The sequence below is a fragment of the Mustela erminea genome, chromosome 4 (assembly GCF_009829155.1).
Source record: "Mustela erminea isolate mMusErm1 chromosome 4, mMusErm1.Pri, whole genome shotgun sequence".
NCBI lineage: Eukaryota > Metazoa > Chordata > Mammalia > Carnivora > Mustelidae > Mustela > Mustela erminea.
The window spans coordinates 46,003,390-46,027,146 of record NC_045617.1 but is presented as its reverse complement, the minus strand read 5'-3'; the positions used below and the strand labels follow the sequence as shown (position 1 = coordinate 46,027,146).

Below are 23,757 nucleotides of genomic sequence, written 5' to 3'. Positions count from 1 at the left end.
GGATTAGAAGAAACCATAAAGATCATTTAGCTTAACTCCAAAACTTAGATTTTTAACTTCCCTCCATGACATTCCCTTCAAGTGGTTGTCCAGTAATAAGAACTTCACTGCTTAAATATCGGTTAGTTATTAAAATTAATTCAGGAATATAACTTACTGTTTTAGTTTAAATTATTAGTCCAGTTTGTTACATTCTGCAAAAATTACATTATCTTGCATTTTATCCCAATTTCCACATTTCAGTCACTCATAATTCTTTGACCTTTGGGTAGCAAATTGGGTATTTGCTCTTATCAAAAATGAACTATGATCCTTAATTAAGAATATTGGGGTAAGGCAATTGAACCAAGCACTGAGCATTAAAGAGATGTGAATCTCTAGCTAGAAATGGCCTGGAAATAGGATCATATATTCTTTTTTTTTTTTTTAAAGTTTTTTTTTATTTATTTAGTTGACAGAGATTACAAGTAGGCAGAGAGGCAGTCAGAGAGAGGAGGAAGCAGGCTCCCTGCTCAGCAGAGAGCCTGATGTCAGGCTTGATCCCAGGGCCCTGGGATCATGACCTGAGCTGAAGGCAGAGGCTTTAACCCACTGAGCCACCTAGGTGCCCCACAGGATCATATATTCTTTTATGTGGCGGTGTCACTGTAACAATTAAATATATTTTGGCTATTGATTTTAAAGATTACCTGCCAAGGCTTAAAAAACAGTTTTACTTTTATTTAGTAAACATCTCCAATTAATTAATGGAAGAATACTTCTAATAAATTGATTTTTTAGAAAAAGCTGGAATTGCTTTTTCTCTAATGCCCTGATCATAAGGTTCAAAGATACTTAGGAGATCTGGTCTAATTGATTGTGAAATCATGTTCTCATCAGATGAGATCAGTGTTTTGGGGATTCGTGACTATTGATTCACTATTAACTGAGGGGAAAACCCTCTTTGAAGGTTTTCTTTTCTACTTATAAATAAAGCCTAGGGAGGAAAGTTCCTTGCACACTACTTTCTAGGTTTGGTACTGGCAGTTTGATTCAGTTTGATTCGTTCAAGTGTCTAGAGCATGGTGGCCAATTTATCTTGTAATCCAAATCTAGGCTAGTTTGCTTTCCCTCCAGGTAAGGCATTGTCTTAGCTTGGGCTGCCATAAGAAAATACCATGGACTGGGGGGCATAAACAACTAAAGCTTTGTTGGGTACCATCTTGCTGTGGACTCAGGTGACCTCTTCTTTGTGAACATTCAGAGAGAATGCAAAACGAGCTCTTTGGTGTCTCTTCTTATAAGGGAATAATCCCATTATAATGGCTCCACCTTCATGACCTCATCTAACCCCAATTCCCTTGCTAAGACCCCATTTCCAAATAGCTTTACATTGGCGCTATGAGATGGGGGGGGCACAGTCAGTCTACAACAGGTGTCCAGACAAAAGCCTGAAGTTGTACCTTGTGCCAGACGGAGGAAACCTCACAAACACAGCAGGCCGCTGAGGAACTAGGCAAAGGTTGTGAACAGCAGCTCAAGGCAACCAACCACTTTTTCACCACTTTGACCATCATTAGCTCAAGTGCTTGTACCTGGCGCCGAGGAGGTGTTCTGAAAAATATCACCAAGTACACCTCGAGGCTTCCTCTTTCAGGACATCACGTTCTGTGCGAGGCTCCAAAATGCTAGAGGCACCGTCTTAACTGTATATTGCACTAAAGATACAGCTACGTATTTAAATAATGGTAATATTTATTTGTAATGAATTTTATCATGGGAATACCATAGCATGGCAATTAGGGAATCAGATATTTGCCATATTCCCTCCTGACTCCTGTGTGTGTTTCTGATAAAATGACCTACAGACAGACAGGAGCCAGGTACCCACAGTATCCTCACCCTCTCTATCTGCCACATAAACATTTAATCAGATCATCTCTGCTTCAAAATTGGCCCTGAAATCTTTTGGCTTGAGTGGTATTTAAAATTTTCCAGTAACATCTTAAAATCTACTTACTTTCATCAAGTAGGGACAAACAGGCTACTCAGCATATCTACTTCAGTCTACACGGCAGTCCATGTGATCATATGAGCCATGATTGCTTTCCAGCCTGGTCTTACCAAACTGAGGCCATCACATTCCCATCAGTGCTGGTAAACGTTTTACTAACACTGAAATTCAAATTTATGTCATTGAAATCCTGAATGTATCGATTCATAAGCTGAAAAAGTGTGTACGCTTTCACCCAAGTGGCACAGATAAAGGGAATACTTCAGAAACTGCTCCCACAACCGAACACAGAGCTTGGAAGCTTCCTCCAGACTCTTGCTCAGCCTGATAACCACGCATTTACTTACTCTTCTATATATTTTACTTTTAATTTCATCAGCAATTTGTAATATGCTGTGCAATTAACATTTGCTACCTCGAATTTCCTCTATGGGTCATTTCAAGTGTCCAAAATATAACAAAAAAAAATACAAGGCCCAAAATGAGTGGTATGAAACTACTTTTGCTCTATCTCAGGAGCCTGAGATCATGACCTGAGCCAAATCAAGACTCTGATGCTTAAGCGACTGACCCACCCAGAGGCCCTGTTAACAAAGGTTTTAAAAAAGTTTTTTGGGGCACCTGGGTGGCTCAGTGGTTTAACCCTCTGCCTTCCACCCAGGTCATGATCCCAGGGTCCTGGGATGGAGCCCTGTGTTGGGCTCTCTGCTCAGCAGGGAGCCATCTTCCCCTTCTCCTTCTGCCTGTCTCTCTGCCAAGTAAATAAATAAAATCTTAAAATAAAAAAAGTCTTATTTAAGAGAAATATCAGCGATCTACATAATTGACCCATTTTTATACTCAAAAGAAATTTTAATCTCAAAAATCAAGAAAAATATCTTTCCCAAATCTTTTCTCAAACCCCCAACCTCCTTCACTGCTAAATATTTGTGCATCATGAGTGTTAATGTGTTACTGCAGGTTCAGAATCCATCCTACAGCTGCATCCAAGGTGCACCTGCACTTTGCACTAGAGCCGAGAGATACAGTGACTCTGATGTGATGGAAAACATTCGGGATAGAGAATAAAATACCTTTAATTGTCTAACTACACTAGACTGCCTTGCATAAGGTCAGCAAATATAATATGCTGATAGTTACAGTTAATTTTATAGAATTATAGAAATTTTCTGATATAAGTCAAAGAAAGGCTGGCATTTCCTATGAGCAGAGGTCAACAATCATCTCTCCAGCAGACAGGGAGTTTGTGTGGGGGACACGTGCTGGGAGGGTTAGGGTATTGTACCTTGTGTTCTCTGAAGCTAGTGCTCCCTGCTCCTCACCCCCATTATGTTACTTCCAAGCTTCCAGCTTACTGGGGTTTAGCTAACAACCTAACGTTTTTCTAAAAACTGCCCATCAAGGAGCTTATAAACTAGGCAAGCAATTCAGGGATTTCCTGAAAGTAATCCAGTACTGATGCTTCGGGTTGGTAAAGGGAAGTCCTTCTGGGCTCTAAATGCCTTCCTCTTACCAGTCCTTCTCCTGCCATTAATTGGCAGAAGGCAAGACTTCGCAATTTTTGGTTTACTTAAACTATTGCTAATGACTCAGATACCCGATCACGAAACAACATAAATCTCAGGGTATAGAAGAAAAGAATGCGCTAGTACATAGTAGATATGGGAGGAGACGTGAATTTTTTCCACCTCAAAACCACTTTAAATGGATCTACTGTTAGAAAAACTTGCAGCTAACAATCTCAGAAGACACAGCTTCAAATTTTTCAAGGATTTTTCTTTGCAATACCTACAAACTCACTGTTTATGCTTTCTTTTAAAAATCACTGTAGGCTTGGTGCCAAGATTATACTGCCAAACAAAAGTACCATCTTATGAAGCAATTGCCTAAAAATAAAAGCATGTTGTTTTGGAGATGGGACCTTAATTTAGTATTTTGCTGCTGCACTTAGAGCATTTACTTTAAAGGGCTTTCTTTGTGGCCCGGGAAACTAAGGGACACTCCTGTACCCACCAAATGGGCAGCGGTGCCATTTCATGTAGACCGCCATGTGACTGATGTGGTTCCACGCAAGGATGTCCTGGGCGGTTGTAGGCCCACAGATGGCGGCATCTCTCTCCTGCACATACCCTCAAATGAAAGCTTGGCTTTGGGTGGAAACTATTGTATCATAATGTAACACGGACCACCTTTTTTATGAGTGGTAACTAAATGTCTCAATTTTTAGAGGAGACGAAACAAAATACTCTTTGTGGCTTTCCTAGTTTGAAGTCTTGAGAAAGTTTCTCTTTTCTAAAATTCTCTGGAATCATTTGTAACTTTTAAACAGAGCTACTCACTGTGATTCCAGTGGCTCTCTGGGTTTTCAGTGGTTTCCCTTAGCCTAGTGGTTTCCAAGTTTGGCTGCTCATTGGAATGCTCTAGGGAATTATTTTAAAAAGCGTGTTTCCAGTGTGTAAACCTGGTGATTCACAGACCTGTACCCCTGGGGATAGAGTATTATGCCTCCATCAGAAAGGATGAATACCCAACTTTTGTATCAACATGGACGGGACTGGAAGAGATTATGCTGAGTGAAATAAGTCAAGCAGAGAGAGTCAATTATCATATGGTTTCACTTATTTGTGGAGCATAACAAATAGCATGGAGGACATGGGGACTTAGAGTGGAGAAGGGAGTTGGGGGAAATTGGAAGGGGAGGTGAACCATGAGAGACTATGGACTCTGAAAAACAATCTGAGGGTTTTGAAGGGACGGGGGGTGGGAGGTTGGGGTACCAGGTGGTGGGTATTCTAGAGGGCACGGATTGCATGGAGCACGGGGTGTGGTGCAAAAATAATGAATACTGTTATGCTGGAAATTAAAAAAAAAAAAAAAAAAAAAAAAGCGTGTTTCCATGGCCTCCCTAAGATTTACCCTGGAATCCCCCAGAGTGAGGCCCAGAGATTTATATTGGATAAAGCACTGATGATCACGGTCATCAACGCGTTTCCTAAAGGAATCGTTCCTCCACCTTCCACAGCTCTCCCTTTGCGCATAACGAGGATGTGGGTCTTTCTCTTACAGGTTAAATGTTTCCTCCGCTTTACCTGCCTTTATACATGTTCTGTAAGCTACCACAAGGATTCCGGTAATGAAAGTGGTGGTAGGGGTGCCTGGGTGGCTCTGTTGGTTGAGCATCTGCCTTCAGCTCAGATCATGATCTGAGGTGCTGGGATGAAGCTCCACATCGGGCTCCCTGCTCTGTGGAGAGTCTGCTTCTCCTTCTCCCTCGGCCCGTCGCTCCCTCTGCTTGTGCTCTCTCTCTGTCAAGTAGATAAAATCTTTGGGAGGAAAAAAAAGTGGTCATAAGCTATCGGATACATAGATAGTATTCTTTTCAGTATTTTTATAAAGTGGAAATACATTTTAGCAATAACATTGTTATAATACTGTTTTATGATGGTAAGAAATGAGTCAAATTTCCCAAACTCGAACATACGCGATCCTTTTACAATCTGTGACAAAATCCAAGTTTACATACTTCCTGAAAATCAGAAACTATATAATTTTTATTTATAATCCACTTCACAATGTAGGTTAGATCAATTTAATATAATTCAACAATCTTTTACTGAGTCCAACCTTAGGCACATAGGATATAGAGTGAAGTCCTAGATTCTACCCTTCCTCAAAGAATTCATAACATTCTAAGGAAGTCAGACATATATTTTAAAAAGTAGTGTGGAAAAGGTTTTAGTATAAGGTGCCGAAGGAACACATTTAAAAGGATTGACTCTCTCAGGGTAGGCACATATGAAACAAGAAAGGTTTCTTAGAGTATGTGACACATAAGTTGGGTTTTGAAGGATAAGTTGAAGTTTGCCAACCTATCAGTGGGGATTTGCAGGGAGAGGAGGGCACTCATGGGAAGGGAAACAGCCTGTGCAAATGTATGGAAGTGGTGTGTTGAGGCAAAGTGAGTATTTAAGGATTGTTGCTATAGGAGATTAGCACCTCCTACTGGTGAGGAATGGCAAGAAATGAGGTTACCAAGCTAGACTTAGAACCTTTGAAAAGATTTCTGGACTTGAATGCAATGTTAGAGAGTTTTGACTTTAACTTAGTTGACCAGGAATTGATGCAGGTTTTTAAGTTAGAGAAATGTGATCAGACGGGTATTCTGTGAAGGAAACCTGGCAGTACCTTTAAGGCTGGATTCAGGTGGGTTTGGGTGGGGATTAGACTGGAGACAAAGAGCCCAGGGAAGAGGCCGCTGGAGCTGCTGTGCTAAGTAAGTGGTAGTGGGAATGGCAGGAGAGGGCAAGGGGGGAGACTCTCTGAGAGCAGAATGCTCAGGAGAGGCAGGAGAGAATCAAGGCCGGAGAGAATCAAGGGTGTCATGTCACGGAAGTGAAGACTTGGGAGACTAGGGAGATGGTGAGACCAGCAAGCAGGACAGAAAAACTAGGCTTGAGGAAAAAGATTAATGACTTCACTTTTAGACATGTATGTTTAACATTTTTGTAGACTATCAGTAAGGTTGATGACATCCATACACAAAGAATGCAATGCCAAGAGAGTTATGAAACAAACACGTGGTTTTCTTAGTGAACTAACCCTTAGTTAACACATAGCCACCCAGTAAGCCATTTGACTATATTTTACTCTGAAGTCAATCACATAGCAACCACACCTTTGTCTCTGTTCTAAAAACTAAATGGTTCTTTTATTTTTATTTTATTTTTTAAGATTTTATTTACTTATTTAACAGAGATCACAAAGAGGCAGACAGAGAGAGAGGGGGAAGCAGACTCCCTGCTGAGCAGAGAGCCTGATGCAGGGCTCCATCCCAGAACCCCAGGATCATGACCTGAGCTGAAGGCAGAGGCTTTAACCCACTGAGCCACCCAGGTGCCCCTAAATGGTCCTTTTAATTTGGCTTTGAAGCCACGGTTTTGTTTTTCCTTGAGAAGGGATAGGTGTCCTAAAAATCTGGCCCTTAATTTACATTTAAAATATTGCATACATGGTCACAGCTCCATTTCCCATTTTCAACAGAGTGCCAAATCCAGGTGGCCCGAAATAGCAGAGAGTTTTAAAAAAAAATTCCAGGGGCGCCTGGGTGGCTCAGTGGGTTAAGCCGCTGCCTTCGGCTCAGGTCATGATCTCAGGGCCCTGGGATCGAGTCCCGCATCTGGCTCTCTGCTCAGCAGGGAGCCTGCTTCCTTCTCTCTCTCTCTCTCTGCCTGCCTCTCAGTGTACTTGTAATTTCTCTCTGTCAAATAAATAAAATCTTTAAAAAAAAATCCAAATTCCCTTGGGATATACTTATAAGTCTTTTCAGGCTGTAAAGTTTACTTCTTGTTTAGGTTTTACTAAGACAATTATAAATTATGCAATTAATTGACTTACCCCAGAGATGTTCTCTGAAAGACAGCAATGAACCATGGGGATGTTTGGGTGTGTGGAGATGAATCTAGTACTCAAGACTTGGCTAACAGCAGAGAACACCATCATGAAAAGATGATTATCTCCCCCTCGCCTGGCTGGGTAGGACCCTTCTGTGTCCTGACCCTTCTGGGTGCTGCCGTCTGCAGGCCTGGCTTCCGTTTCAGGCTCAGGTCTCTCGCAGCCATAGGTGATTAATCAAAATTATCTCACTCTCACAGCCCTGATGGCTACCACCTGCCCATGTCGTGTTCCTTCTGGTTATACTTAACTTCGACAGTATCTTCCATCTCCAGTCATCACTAAATAGTTTTTTGTTTTTGTTTTTGTTTTTTTTTTTTGAAATCATTGTCAAACAAAGTATATTTATTAAACTTTTTGATCTCCAGGTAAACAGACTTAACTCCATTATAAAGCATTTATGATGTCAGCAACTTCCATTTAGGTTCTTAAAAAGTATCATCAGGTATTGGAAACTCTAAGAAGGAGTCTGTAAGAGACTGAGTGGAACTCTGATGGGTGTTGTGCCCTGTCTGGACACCCTTTCCCAGCTGACACACTCTTCTCCCACTCTGTGTTGAATTGTGAGTTGCAGTTTTTTAGTTTTGATCGGGACAAGAGTGTGCAAATGGGAGGTGGGGCCACAGAGGAGAGAGAATCTGAAGTTGACTCACTGGTTAGTGTGGAGCCCGATGGAGGGTCAGTCTCACGACCCTGAGATCATGACCTGAGCCGAATTCAAGAGTCAGATGCTCAACGGATGGAGCCACCCAAGTGGCCCTTCATATTTTTATTTTTAAATGAATTAAAGACATTTGAAGGTTTCTGTATTTTAATTTCTAACATCAGAAGCATTGACACAGAAAATCCACATAAATGAGAGCTTTTGGAGGGCCTCAATAAAAAGTGCAAAGGTGCAGTGAAACCAGAGTTTGTAAAGGAGATGCAGAGTTACCTACTACGGAGTCCATTCCAGAATCCCTTTAGGCTTCAGAATTGTTTGGACACACATGCACGGAAATGAACTCAGATGATGCAGGGCTGCAGTTCGGAGGGTTTAGTTCCGGTTAATGACCTCGTCACTAACTCCCCAACACGGCTCCCTCACGTTTCCTCTCACAGAGGGGATCCAGATAATGCGTGCGGTAGTGAACTCTTCTGTCAGCAAGGCTGAAACTGAATTTTTCTTAAAGCCCAAGAGGATCCACAAGAAACTACCACAAAACCTGTTGCCTTGAAAACAGACCAATGTGACTTCTCTACCAAGATGACACTGATTTTTATTTTGAAATAAGTAGGACTTCCTATTTATTTCTTCCACACAAGAAACACTATGATCATCACTGCTGGCAGAGCATGCCCCTCTTCCACCAATAAAAATATGGGGCAATATTATTAAAGGTATCTACCTAAGAGGCAGAAGGAGGCTTTCACACAATTTATCTTTCTGTGACTTTCCATTTCTTTTTATGTGTACTCCTTTCCTCCTCTTGCAAACCCCATGACTCCTCTGAAAAAGTCTTTGGCCTTTCTTCTTCTTCTTTTTCTTCTTTTTTAAGTATAACAAATAACAATAAAGAGAACAAAGGAGACATTTTAATATGGTAGAATCACTTGTTATCATTATACCAAATAAAAAGTGACTCAATATCTTCAGCCCAAGACTTTTTAATGGATGTTAGTTCTACTAGAATGAGCTGACAACTATTAAAACTCTACTAACATTTGACAATAAATGTCCATAGGAGAGTTATTCTTCAGTAGATAGAAATATGGTACTAGCTCGGCAGTGTCCAGGTAAGGGACACCTCTCAGAACTACTGGTATTCATCCTGCAGACACTCATCCAGTCCCCATGGAAGTGCTAGTCCCTGAGGATGTGAACTGGCAATGTTTCCTGCCTTTGAGCTCACAAGTGGCCAGAGCAGATGCCACAGTCACAGATGATTATAAGATGGTATGTTAAGTGCCTTAAGGGCTGATAAGAGTGGGATGAGGAGTCATGACAGACACGTGCGATTGAGCTGGACTGCTGGAGTTGGGGAGGTCATGTCAGGCAGAGGGCCCTGTGAGAGCCAGCTAAGTGCTTGGTGTCCCCTTGCCTCAGGACTGGTGTGGCAATGTAGAGAACCGTGTGCACATGCCCACAGCCTCATGCACAAACCACGTGCACGTGCCCACAGCCTCATACGTGAAGAGGTGAGGCAAGAAAGGCAGGCTCACATGCAGAAGGACATCGTGGCTAACCTGGACCCATGTTGAAAATAATTCAGATTCATTTTTTAAGCACCCAGAGCAACTCATTCAGCATCTCATCTATATGACAACTGTACAAGGGCCACCAAGAACCTCACTGCCACCGAGGCTCGCGCGTCCGATTTAAAAACAGTGCTCTTGCAGTTTCACCTATTAGGAATTTATACCCTGTGGGCCATTCAATGAAGAGAAAAAGCTGATTAAAAATCCACTATTAAACTGAAAACTACTTAACGTCTCAAACACATTTCTATCACAAATGCATACAGGGTAGTATATGACCAAAATGTAATCTACAAAAATCATAATACATAACCAGATACTAGCTTCTGAAAGTTAGTTCTCGAGATACAAATCCTAGTTAGATAAGGGCAAGAAAGTTTTAGAAATAAGGATATGCCTGTGGCTGAGAAACACTTCTCTTTGGGAGCAGACTACCTTTTGAGTCATTGTCACAATTGAGTTATGGGCATAAAGTCAGCCAGGTTTCTAGATTTTTGCGTCCGAGTTTATGGGCAGACAAGTGTGTCTGTAAACTATCAAGTCTTGGAATTCTTCAGCTTTAATGGAGAATTCTTAGAAAACTATTATAAGGCTTGCAGAATTTAAAAGAAAGTTTATCCTTTTCTTTTTTGAAATATGACGGCAGCCACCGAGTCCCAAGTTTAAAGACAGCTGATTAAAATGTTCTTTTCTCCCCCCTTGTTTTTAATTTGTTAGAAAATAATCAGAACGGCGTTGGCATGAACAGCATTTCTCACTGTGACTGTTTCTAAGTTTTCAATATTTTGTATATGCTGTGTGTCATTTGAAACAGACATTTTCTCTAAAAAATAACCGAAAAGAGAAAGATTATGTTTGCATTTTCTTTGTTCAAGGTGTTTATTGCATCTCAGAGGGCGTACATGCACTGGGTTTTTAAACTGAAATAGAAAGAAATGCCATTTTGAAATTGGTTTTAGGTAATTTTTCCCCATTACAGTGTATGTTATCCCCACAGTAAATTCAGATACAACCACTTTTAAATGGTACCATACATCTATTAAATAATTTGAAAAATAGGCAAACACCTTTCCAACCCAATATGCTTTTACAAAGAGCTGCCAAGCCACTAGCAACACTGATCAACAGTGACCTCATTTATGCATCAAAATCTTAAGCCAAGCCATCAGCACAGACAGTATGACAACAAATTAAAAATTAAAGAATACAGTATGTACAGTAAAGGATACAATTCTCTGAATTAGTTTAAATTCTAATCACAATGGTACAACAAAACCTACTTTGAGCTCAGTTGAGGGATGGAAGAACACTAGTCTACAGAACACACAAAGAAATACTAAATTAACAGATGTACATAAAACCCACAATAAAACAAAAATATTTGCAGTAATCTTTAAATTACACAAATACCTTGGGGTGCCTTCATCATCATTTGAATAGCACATCTGTAATTGCATTTTCACGGACGGGATAGAAACGGACCCTTTGCTTTTCAGTGCATTTAATCAAGAATGAATAAATAGGTCAATTTAGATGCAAAACCTGTCAAATATAATCAAAATATACATTTTAATATAGTAGTGATTAAATATGGAATTCTTTCCATATGATTTTTTTCATTCTTGATAAGGTAGATTCAAGGAGAAATATTTATGATGGACATTAACCCTTATATATTTTTTTAAAACAAAATTTCTGAACATATACAGTGCCACAAAAATAAACATTTCTCACAACAGTTGAAGTTCCTGTGATTGGAAAAATGTACTCCACACCGAAAAAGTTTTGTATATTTAAGAGTGTTTTCCTTACTATTTGATATTATCACACTATGTTTGTAACAGAGATACAGAGAAAAAGAGAATTTATGGGAAGAGTTTAGGTTTGTCCAAAAGTCATATGTACATCAAAACCCTCAAAAACACAGACACATCTTTCCGAATGGCTCACCACACAACAGCTGCGTCATCCGTCCATGGGCGAGGTCCAGAAAAGCACTAAAGGCATCAGAAACATCCATTCATTGTTTTTACATCGTACAACACACAAATAACCCAAATACACTACAGTTTTGAGAGTAGGGATAACAGCTAAGGTAGTACACATTCCTAATGTTCACTTTCACAGCTGTGCTACACGTTTTGGAAGAGAAGTTACGAGTAAGCATTGGGTTTGGTACCGGTGGCTCACTTTGAAACTCTGAGCATCAATTTTACTTGAAGTCTCCAAACTCATTATTTTTTTTCCTATTCAGTCACAAAAATTGCAGCTGTAAAGATAAAAAGCGCTTGAATTAGAAAACAACATTACACATTCCTCAAACATTCTACCTTGCTTGCCATTTTACCTCATAATGACTACGAAGAGTCTGCATGCAAAAGGTTTCTTTATAACAAATGCACATTTATATACTTGTCACGATTCTCTGCTTAAAGTTTCAGCTGGGAAGAAATTTTTAGGAAAACTCTTAACGTACAGTTTATTTTAGATAAAAATTCTATCAGCGAAATTTTGAAGTATGGATATTACTAGAAATCTCAGGAGTGAGACATCTACTATTAAACAAGAACAGTTCACCTTTTAAAAAGGGCAGGGCTGGAAATGCGGTGGCAGCAATTTTCAGTATTTTTGGCTTTTTTTGTTTTCAGTTACGGTGTTCAGTGAGTCACTCAACAACTGAACAAGTAACAGAAGAGAAGGAGGGGGATGACACGGGAGACTCCACGCCTTTGTAAACATCACGGCTCCTCCTCCGTCCCCAGGAACACCAGTCGCTGCCTCACCAGTCCTCTCTGCCAGGGAATCTGCCTGGGGTGAAGGCGTAGCCATGTGGGGAACTCTTTTTCATAAATGAGTCTGTGTCTCTCTTTTGACTGGGAACCTCGGAGGGCAGGAGCCATCTCAAGCATCTCTATGTCAAGCACTTATCAGAGCTCTGGGCACAGATGAGAGTGGTATTCACTGAGCTAGAGGTGGAGAAAGGGCTGCTCCTGGTAGCACCGTTAGTCAGTTCTGAACCTGTAATACCTAAGAAGAGCTCCCTGTCTCACTTATGCCTATACCAGGCCAGTCGGACCCAAAAGGGAATAGAAAAGTCAGGCACAAGGAGGAATTACTTGACTGAGATGTCAGAACCTCAAAATGAAAAACTCATTAACCTTGTATAAGAAAAAAAAATCATCAAGTAGGAATCCACAAAAATCTTAGTACACATTACAGAAAGTTAAAAAATATATATGTGTGTGTGTGTGTGTATACACACACACATATATATAGGTTGTAAGATGCATAATAAAAATTATATTGCCCCAGGCAATATATTTATTTATTAACATTATATGTTAATAAAAAATAAAAAATTATTAAAAAATTATATTGGACAGTGGTCCCAAAACTTTGACCGTCTTACTCCTCCCTTCTATATGTGACGTTGAGCAAAGCACTCAATGCCAAGGATCAGATCCTTTAGCTGTGAAAAGGAGACAAGAACTATCTGGCTAGTTTATGTCACAGAGCTTGAGTTCCCATTGAGAAGAATGAAGGAGCTCATGACGAGGAAGTGGGTATGAAAAGTACCATGTGAAGGAAAAGCTGCATTACTGCTGCTTATCTACTTTCTGCACATACTTGTTCAGAATCTACCCACTGTGTTAGGGGCTGGAGTTAGTAGTAAACTATTTTCCTTTATCAGTTTCCTTCCATAAATCCATTATTAGTCATGTCATAAATCATATTAGAAATTTCGAACTAGAATGTTAGAAATTTAAAACTCTGCTTGAATGTTAGAAATTTAAAACTTCTGCTTGAGTGCAGAAGTTGCAAAGCATAACAATCTGAGCTTTATTTGATGAGGCCAAGTAAGGATAAACAAATAAAAAAATACAGTTTTACAGCCAAATTTATTCTTAGATGGTTTCTAAATGCAGTGTAATAGATGTTAGCTTTCCATAAATTCCTGTCATCAGGTAATACAGTGGTAATTTCCTAATTTACCGATCAGCTTGGGCAACTTTTTGCTTTATCAGTAAAATGTTTGTGCTTCTTAGAACAACTTGGAGGCTTTTCTCCCTCTTAGTTTTATAAATTAATCAAGATTTTTAAAAATTTATTGATAATTCATTGATGGCTTTTAGTACTGATTTAAAAAGCATAAACAACTCAAATTTTTATTACATACATGTGTTCAAAGCATAGAAGTACAAATACCATACCTGAAAAAGCTAAGCATTGCAATGTCATTATAACAAGCCCCCAGGAAAAGCTCAATATTAGATACCTTAAATTGTTTACAAGAAATCCTTGATGTTAAGATCCGCTAATGGGTCCTTTGCTGGAGGTTTCTTGGGACTCTGAGTGGCAGGTGTAGGGCTTGGAGAAAGCTAGTGCAGAAAAGCCAGCCCAAGACAGCAGAAACAGAAATCAAACAGAGAGACAGGTAAGCATTAGGCAGAGCACATACCACAGAAAACAAACATGCAGAAGATGAGATGGCTAAAGGTTTACAAAATCTACTTTGTTCTACTCAGCGACAGTGCTGTTTAATTTTGGTTTCATAAAGTACACTTTAAATGATCTTTGGCTTTCTTGAAATTCTTTGACATCAGATCTAGCCGAAGTAAAATTTGAGGACTCAAGCACAACCATATGGAGACGAGTTAGGGACGATGTATCAAACTAGTCACATTCAGATATTATGAATATAGAGTACAATAACACAACAATCAATTGCTCTACACAAAAGCATTTTTGAGTTATTAGTACTATTAAACCAATAAAGAAATTTTAATGACTCTTCCTTAAAACTAGAGTGAGTTTGAGGGCAAAACTTGTGAAAGAAAATAACTTGCACAAAGTCACTTAAGAAATTACTTTAAATTATTAGCTAAATATAGTGAATTTTACGTGAAGTGTTTTAAGTGAAAACTGGTCAAGTTTGGAGGCACTGTTTGTTTCAAATGGAAAAGAGTTTCCCAGGTGTGAATGTCACTAAATTCCAATATTCCCTGTCCAGCTCACAGAGAAGACTAATTACTAAATGTTATAGCAAAGAGCTATATTACACTTGCTAGCAAAAGCAGCAAAGAATTAACTTACCTTGTTTCTGTTTAATTAATACTTAAATTATTTCATTGTGTGACAGACATAAGCTTTCGAAGCAGGCTTCTGCAAGAGTGTTAGGCAATGATGGCTTGAAAAAGGTCATGTGATCTGTATAGAGTAATAACTGACACAGATCTTTTGCATCTATTCCTCTCCTATGCTTATACCTTATAGAAATCCCAGAAATCTGGGATTATGAGGGTTGCAATGTACGTTTTTATTGGGTCAACAAACAGAGCTCGAGAAATAAAGATTTTTAGATTTGTCTCCAGGTCCAGAAACTACTGACTGACTGTACTACCTATCAATCAAATTTCCGTTTTTAAAAATAGGAATCATTCTTTATAGAAAGATCAGAAAAAATAAATGCAAGGGTTAAAGTGGTTTGGAAGGTAAGAAACTAAAGAGTTGAGGGATGCCTGGGTGGCTCAGTCTGTTAAGTGTCTGCCTCTGCCATGATCCCAGGGTCCTGGGACCCCACACTGGACTCCCTGCTCAGCGAGGAGACTGCTTCTCCCTCTGTCTGCTACTCCCCCTGCTCGTGCTCCCCTCCTCTCTCTGACAAATAAATAAATGAAATCTTTAAAAAAAAGAAACTTAAGAGTTGATTCATCATTAATCATTTGGTGAGATGACAACATCATTAAGGATGATACCAATCAACTGAGATGCAGTGGACTAGTCCAGGCATCAGTAATGGTAAACAGTACAACAGTATTTTGTATTCTGAAGTTATAGAATCCTATTTATTTTACTATTTAGTATAATCACCTCTGCTGCTTCTCTAATATAGGAAATACAAAACTCTAAGCTTTTTTGTTTTGTTTTGGTTTGTTTAGAGAGGGAGGGAGGGACAAAGAGAGAGGGCAATAGAGAATCTTAAGCAGGCTCCATCCCCAGTGTGGAGTCCGACCCGACACAGAGTTTGATCTCACAACCCTGAGATCAAGACCTGAACCCAAAACAAGAGTCAAATGCTTAACTGACTGAGCCACCCAGGCGCCCCATGTAATCTAAAACTTTTATAAATACGGCATACCACTTCCTAAATCACGATAAATTCAATTAAATATTTAACACCCTGTTTTCATCATATTATCTATGTTTCATTTTCATTCTTTGAATTAAGTAAACTGATGCTACATAACACTGATATCATGCAAGGAAAATAGCTACTTTAATAAAATTGTGTTAATTAATTTCTAAAGCTTTTAGCGTAAAAAATATAGTAAGATTTTGAAAACCTTAATATTATTCTTCTAAGTTAATAAAAATAGAAATGTCCAGCCTTTTTTCAAAAAGCTGTTAAATAATCATAGATTTATTTATTTTTTTTAAAAGATTTTATTTATTTGACAGAGAGAGATCACAAGTAGGCAGAGAGAGAGAGAGAAAGAGAGAGAAAGAGAGGGAAGCAGGCTCCCCACTGAGCAGAGAGCCCAATGTGGGGTTCGATCCCAGGACCCTGGGATCATGACCTGAGTGGAAGGCAGAGGCTTTAACCCACTGAGCCACCCAGGTGCCCCTAATCATAGATTTATTTAACCATCAAGGAAACATTCATAATAAATGAGATCCTTAGGATTTTAAGTATATCTAGATTAAATTTAACCCCCACAATTATCCCCCAAACCTTCCTCACCCTCCTCAGAAACACTATAAGGCAGAGTTCATTAGTCTCAGAGGAGACTAGAAAATTTCTCATGAAGCCAGTGCTTTGAGTATAGCCTTGAAGGCTAGCGTTTGTCACATTCTAAATCTATCTCTTTGAACACCTACCATTGTCTCTTCTGGTCACTGTGGCTTTCGAAGGGTTAATGTAAAGAAGCCAAAGTAAGATTTGGGAAAAGGCAGACAACAGATTTTGGAGATGATTAAAGGTAGCAAAACTCAGAAAGTTTAAAGTAGGAATCCTATAGATAACAATATAAACACCCATTTGGTAAGTAAAAAATACCACAGAAGTGGGTCCCTGGGTGGCTCAGTCAGTGGAGAAGCAGACTCTTGATTTCCACTCAGATCACGATCTCTGGGTTGTGAGATCGAGTCCTGCGCAGCAGGGAGTCTGAGATTCTTTCCCTCTACCCCTCCCCGCCCCTCCCCTCTCAAAATAAAAAAATAAATCTTTACAAAAAATATTTCAGAAGTAAAACCATTTACTGATACCATTGTAATATATTTGAGTTTTTTGTTTTGGTTTGCTGGGCATGGTCCTAGTAAAGTCATAACACAGTGTTTTGACTCCATCCATGTCAGTTTCTTATGGTAAACACCCCTTTGGTTCTACCTACACCTCCACCTTAAAACAGTTATTGGCTAGGCAATTTACAAGAGGAATCAAGAACTGGTTACTCAAGGGCATGACTATCACTATCAGCAGCAAAACAGTTCAACAAAATGTGTGTTTCACCATTTTGGTAGTAAGAAATTCAGCCTCATCTAAAGAAAAGTTTGTCCTTTGTCCTGGATCTTGGTAGGTAACCTCTAAACCCTCAGAACTTCCTGAGTGGTAGGAATGTCTTTGTCACTCAGGGTGGGTTCCTGGAACCACCTGATGGTTTACGCTAACAAGAGGCCTCAGGGTGGGGACTAGCCCACCAGAAAGACCAACAATGTAATGAGAGTGGTAGATCTTGGGGCCAAGTGGTATCAGCCTGACTCAGAGTGACCCTGGGGAGCTGGAGGTTGAGTTCAACCACAAGGGCAAAATTCAATCATTCCTCCATAAGGAAACGTCAATAAAAACTCTGCACGCTGAAGTGCAGGTGAGTTTCCTGGGTTGGCAACGCTGCATCTGTATTGTTACGCATGGGTGCCAGGTGAGTAACACATCCTCGAAGACAAAGAACTTTCCTGCTTGGAACCCTCCAGTTCCAGACTTCACCCTGCACCGCTCTTCTTTTGGCTAGATGCAGTTTATGTCCTTTCACGCTAATACAACTGTAATAAACTTCATGCCTTCCTGAGTTCTGTAAGTTGTTGTAGGCTACTGAGAGCCTCCAAATCCGTAGGCAGCTGGTCTGAAGTGAAGGGGTCGCCCTCGGTACTCCCAGACTTGCGGCCGGTATCTGAGGTGCGCAGAGTCTTATAGGGAATGCTCCCTTAGACTCTGCCGTTTGGCAAACTCGTTGCTGTTAGCTTCACAGTTCTTGGGCCCAGCGGGCAGCCTGGAGGATGGTGTCCCTAAACGAGTTTGGCTACAAGGTTCTGGGAACACATGATAAAACTATGGATCAGAAGTACTCATTTCTCTGGACTGAATGCACAGATACTTCAAAAGTCTAGCTGTCCTCAGGAACTATTCTGAATTAAGTAGGAGAAGGATGGAGGGACTTAGGAGAATGAGTTTTGCTCATTCTCTCATTTTCCTCTGAACCTCACACTATTGGTAATCTGTCTTCCATGTTCCCCCCTTCCTTCTGAAGTAACAGATAGGAGGATTCTATCAGGTAAAAACATTTTGAAACAGTTTGCCACATGGCAGTTTTATACTTATAAAGTTATTATTTTAAGGACATTAAAAAACTGACCTGTGTGCCCGGTACAGCCGCGGCTCCGAAGGGTGGCCTCATCATGGGCTGGGCAAACATGACTGGCTGCTGAGGCATCATGGGCATGCCTGTCCCAGCAGGAGGCTGCAAAGGAAGAGCGGTTCACAGCATGAGTGGAATCCACTGTGGGAATGCCCGGACGCTGAAGTCTTTGATGTTTCTGAAAATTTGTGAGGAAGGCAGGTCTGTGAGAAAGTGTAACTTGTAATTTTGAACAATGGGTGCCGTGAGGCTGACAGATGGCAGAGAATCACCGAGGTACAGTAGAAGTCTGGCTGACCACCTATCAGCCTTCTTCCAACCATGCTTTGCTGGTGATTATTTGTCTTCTGTGAGCATGATTCTGAGGAGGTTAAACCTTGTTTATTTATGGAAACTGATTCTAAAATTTGTTAGTGATAAAAGTGATAAAAGAAAAGTTTTAGAATAGTGATTAAGAGTTGATTTTGATGATTGAGCTAAGAATGTGTTTGGTAAATACTACTCCAAAAATGAGAAAACTATATACTACAGAAATCATTTTGATGACAGAATTTAAGTATTTTATAGCTGACTTTACCAGGTAATGTGTAGGCTTCTTAATGTCTAACATAGACGACTTTATTTTTTAAATTTTACATTACTGCATTTGGGAAGGAATTATGTAGCTGTATTTGTTAATCTGGGATTTGGCAAAGGCCTCAGAAACATCAGTTACAATTTCTAGCGCAGGTTGTCACTCACCATTCCAAACCCTGCTCCAGGCTGTCCAACAGATGGGGCCCCGGCAACAGGAGGAACCGAAGTGGCTGGAGGTACAGCTCCTTGCTACCAAAAAAACCCACAAAACACACACACACACACACACACAACCAAAAACAAACAAAAAGAACCAACATAATTTGGTTTTAAAATGACAGAATATAATTTAAAAATGCATGCCCCTTTAAATATGTGTGGCTATGTAAAGAAATACCATATTTCAGTTTTAAATTTTAAAAAATGGCTCCAGCACCATGCCAGTGATATGAACAAGGTTGCTAACCGGATGTTCATAGCTGTGGTGCTGTCACTAGCTCCCTGGCTTGCAGCCTACTGAAAGCACTGGGCTTCCTCTCTACCTCCTTATAAGCTTCTCCTCTACCCTCACTGTAAATGAGTCAAATTTCTCCAAGCTTGTCTTTTCCTCTCGTTATATGCTCCTATAGACACTGGGGTAGACATATGAAGAATGTGCCTTCCTTCATCTATCAATGTTTGGTTTCCATTTGCCTCCCATTTTTAGTGTGGGTGTGTGTGTGTGTTTTACGAGTTGGGGAAAGGCAGAGGGAGAAGGAGAGAGAATCTTAAGCAGGCTCCATGCCCAGCACCATGGGGCTTGATCCTACAACCATAGCCTGAGCTGAAATCAGGAGTTGGACACTCAAACAACTGAGCCACCCAGGTGCCCCTTGCACCCCTCCTTCTCCACATTTTTAGATTCTCTTCTTCTGTTATATTTTTCTCTGACTTTTTGACTGCTGTACATTTGCACAAGGGTCAAAATTAATTCTAAGTTTTAGGAAGCATTTAGAAGACTACACATAAAAAGCACAAATATCCCATTTCAGGTACAGGTTTTATAGTTTTCAGTCATACAACAAGGCCTCCGAATATTTCCCTTATGTTTAGAAAACTAACCCTGGATGCTTGTTTGGCACAGTCAGTTAAGCATCTATCTGCCTTCTGCTCAGCTCATGATCCCAGGGTCTTGGGATCGAGTCCCACATTGGGCTCTCTGCTCAGTGGGAGCCTGCTTCTCCCTCTATCCACTGCCTGCCACTCTCCCTGCTTATAAGCTCTCTTTTTCTGACAAATAAATAAATAAAACCTTTAAAAAAAACCCCAAAACTAACCCTACTGCAATTCCTTAAACTTAATCATTAAAGCAAAATCTTAATGAAAAAAAGAAAATACTGTAGTGATGTCAGCAAAAATGGTAAAGTAAGGAACTCTGAAACTCTCCCCAATCTGTTAAGTCAGTGGAAAAACAGGCAACAACTATGAGAATCAACTATTTTAGAACTCAAAGCTAACTAAAAGCTTGCAGCAACCAGGAAAGTACTTATTCAAGAAAATCAGCTGGATGTTGGCAAGAAGAGTGAGCTTTGTGGCATCTTAACTTACCCTTGTTTCATCCACTGTTCTCCAGCTCAGCTGTAGTCTTGAAAATAACAGCTTACATTCTCAGTAATAGTACCAGAGGGAGCAGAATATATTTATTTATTTTGTCTCCTCTGGGTGGCTCCCTGGAAAGACTGGCTCAAAAGGCTTGTCTTTGTCTCACCAAACTGGGAATGTACCTAATGCTAAAGTTGTTGTGGAAAACATTTACAGGCAAATGTTTTAGTTGTTGCTGTCTGAAGCAACGATAACAGGGCAAATAGTAGACTAAACAAAAAGCTTGGAGGAAGTCTGGAAAAGGAGATGTTTAGGGGATTAAGGATGTAAAAAGTGCAGACCTACTCCTGGGAGTTCGGAAGCTCATGCACAGGTCCCAGGGTTGCATGCGTGCTCAGGAAAGCAACGAGAAGGCCTCCAGCTGACCTTGAGGCTTTGAGCAAGCAACCAGTGATTCTGATCACTAAGGCAGAGCCGCAAACTGCCTGGTTGACTCTGCAGACATGACCCAACTCAAAGCCCCTCTCTACAAAGACTGGGAGATATTCTTATTCAAGGAATTTCAGTAATAGCTATCTCATCCTTAGCCGACCCCTTAGCTCAAGGAGCAGAGGCTTTAATAGTCACACATAATAAAGAACAGACACTATAGAATTAGTTCAGAGTGGTCACTCAACAACAATAAAACAACAAAACAAACAACAACTACGAAAAAGTAACCACAACAAACCTGTGGGGAAGAGACAGAATCTGATTTCTAGAGTTGCCACATGATAATATCTAGGTTTCAACGAAAAATTCTGAGGCATACAAAGAAACGAGAACATACAGCCCAGATGCAGGAGAAAGATCTGAAATCAATGACCTCAATTTCCATATTGAGGAATTAGAAAAAAAGAAACTAACCCCAAAGTAAGGAGAAGAAGGAAATAATAAATATGGGAACAGAGACAATAAAAACTAATTGAAGAAGTCATAACAAATCTAAATGGATATAAAGAAAAAGACTATGTCAGAAATCAAAAAACTTCCATCAGCAATCAAAAAAGGCCTGAACCATATGATAATTTCAATAGCTGTAGAAAAAGCATTTGATAAAATACAGTATCTGTTAATGATAAAAGCTCTCAACAAAGTTAGAGGTAATATACATCATATACATATATACATATAAATAATAAAGGCCATATATGAAAAACCCATAGCTAACATCATACTAAATGGTGAAAAACTGAAGACTTTTTCTCTAAGATCAGGAATAAGACAAGAATGTCCACTCTCACCACTTTTATTGAACATAGTACTGAATATCCTAGCTGCAGCAACCAGACAAGAAAAAGAAATAAAAGGTGTTCAGATTGGTAAGGGAGAAGCAAAACTCTCACCATTTGCAGAAAAACTCTCACCAATTGCACTATATATAGAAAACCCTAAAGACCCCACCAAAACACCATTAGAACTGATAAGAGAATTCGGCAAAGTCACAGGATACAAACAATATACAGAGATCTGCTGCATTTCTCTAAACTAATAATGAAGTAGCAGAAAGAGAAGTTAAGAAAACAACTACACCAGAAAGAACAGCATACCTAGGAATAAATTTAACCAAGAAAGTGAAAGATCTATACTCTGAAAACAATAAAATTGATGAAAGAAATTGAAGATGATATAAACAGACCTTGCTCATGGATTGGAAGGACTAATATTATTAAAATGTCCATAATACTCAAACCCATCTACAGATTCAATGCAATTCCTATTAAAACAAACAAACAAACAAACAAACAAACAACTAATAGTATTTTTCACAGAACTAGAGCACATAACACTAAAATTTGTATGGAACTACAAAAGACCTCAAATATGCAAAGCAATCTTGAGAAATAAGAACAAGTCTGGAAGTACCATAATTCCAGATTTCATAATTCCATACCAACAGTATGGCCCTGCACAAAAACAGATAAACACATATCAATGGAACAGAATAGAGAGCCCAGAAATAAACCCATGCTGATGTGGTCAATTCATTTATGACAAAGGAGGCAAGAATATACAATGGGGGAAAAGACAGTGTTTTCAATAAATGGTGTTGGGAAAACTGGACAGCTACAGGCAAAAGAATGAAACTGGACCACTGTCCTATATCATTTGCAAAAATAAATGCAAATGGACTAATGACCTAAATGTGAGACCTGAGACCATAAAACTCCTAAAAGAAAGCATAGGTGCAATCTCTTGGATATTGGCCTTAGAAACATATTTATGGATATGTCTATTTAGGCAAGAGAAACAAAAGCAAAAATAAACTTAAGACTACATCAAAACAAAAACCTTTTACACAGCAAAGGATATCAAATCAAAATCAACAAAACAAAAAGGTAACCCAGTGAATGAGAGAAGATATTTGCAAATAACATATCCAATGAGGGCTTAATACAAAATATGTAAAGAACGTACATAATTCAACAGCCAAAACCCCAATCTGATTAAAAAAACGGGCAAAGGACCTGAATAGACATTTTACCAAAGAAGACCTATAGACGGTGGACACAGGAAAAGATGCTTGACATCATTTACTACCAGAAAAATTCAAATTAAAACCATAATGACTTGTCACCTGATACCTGTCAGAATGGCTAATATAAGAAAGACAAGAGATAACAAGTGTTGGTGAGGATGTGGAGAAAAGGGAATCCTCACATGCTGTTGGTGGGAATGTAAATGGGTGCAACCACTGTGAAAAACAGTATGGGGGTTCCTCAGAAAATTAAAAGTAGAAATATCATATGAGTCAAAAGAATAAATAAAATCTTTAAAAAAATCATATGATGCAGTGATTCCACTATTTACCCAAGAAAATGAAAACAGTCATTCAAAAAGATACACGCACCCCTATGTTTATTACAGTATTATTTATAATAGCTAAGATATGGAACAACATAAGATGGGGGCACCTGGGTGGCTCAGTGGGTTAAGCCTCTGCCTTCAACTCAGGACATGATTCCAGGGTCCAGGGATCGAGCCCCACATCGGGCTCTCTGCTCAGCGGGGAACCTGCTCTCTCCTCCCCTCTCTCTGCCTGCCTCTCTGCCTACTTGTAATCTCTGTCAAATAAATAAATAAAATCTTGGAAAGAAGATGTGGAATATATATGAAATGGAATATTACTCAGCCATAAAGAAGAAAGATTTTGCCATCTGTGACAACATGGATGGACCTCGAGGGTATCTGCTAAGTGAAATAAATCAGACCGAGAAAGACAAATACCATATGATTTCACTTAAA

The 23,757-nt window shown here is 39.6% G+C and overlaps 1 protein-coding gene across 12 annotated transcripts in view; it reads right to left on the bottom strand.

Moving 5' to 3' along the window:
* Positions 1 to 10,542: 10,542 nt before the first annotated feature.
* SNAP91 (synaptosome associated protein 91) overlaps positions 10,543 to 23,757 on the bottom strand; it is a 144,287-nt gene continuing 131,072 nt past the window's right edge. For all 12 annotated transcript variants that reach the window (XM_032339157.1, XM_032339155.1, XM_032339156.1 and 9 more), the window contains 4 exons: positions 19,057 to 19,140; positions 18,313 to 18,417; positions 13,959 to 14,061; positions 10,543 to 11,951 (listed from right to left, as the gene is read on the bottom strand). In XM_032339157.1, the coding sequence (XP_032195048.1) occupies positions 13,969 to 14,061; positions 18,313 to 18,417; positions 19,057 to 19,140 (282 nt within the window). In that variant the 3' untranslated portion in view covers positions 10,543 to 11,951; positions 13,959 to 13,968. The remainder of the gene's footprint in view (positions 11,952 to 13,958; positions 14,062 to 18,312; positions 18,418 to 19,056; positions 19,141 to 23,757) is intronic.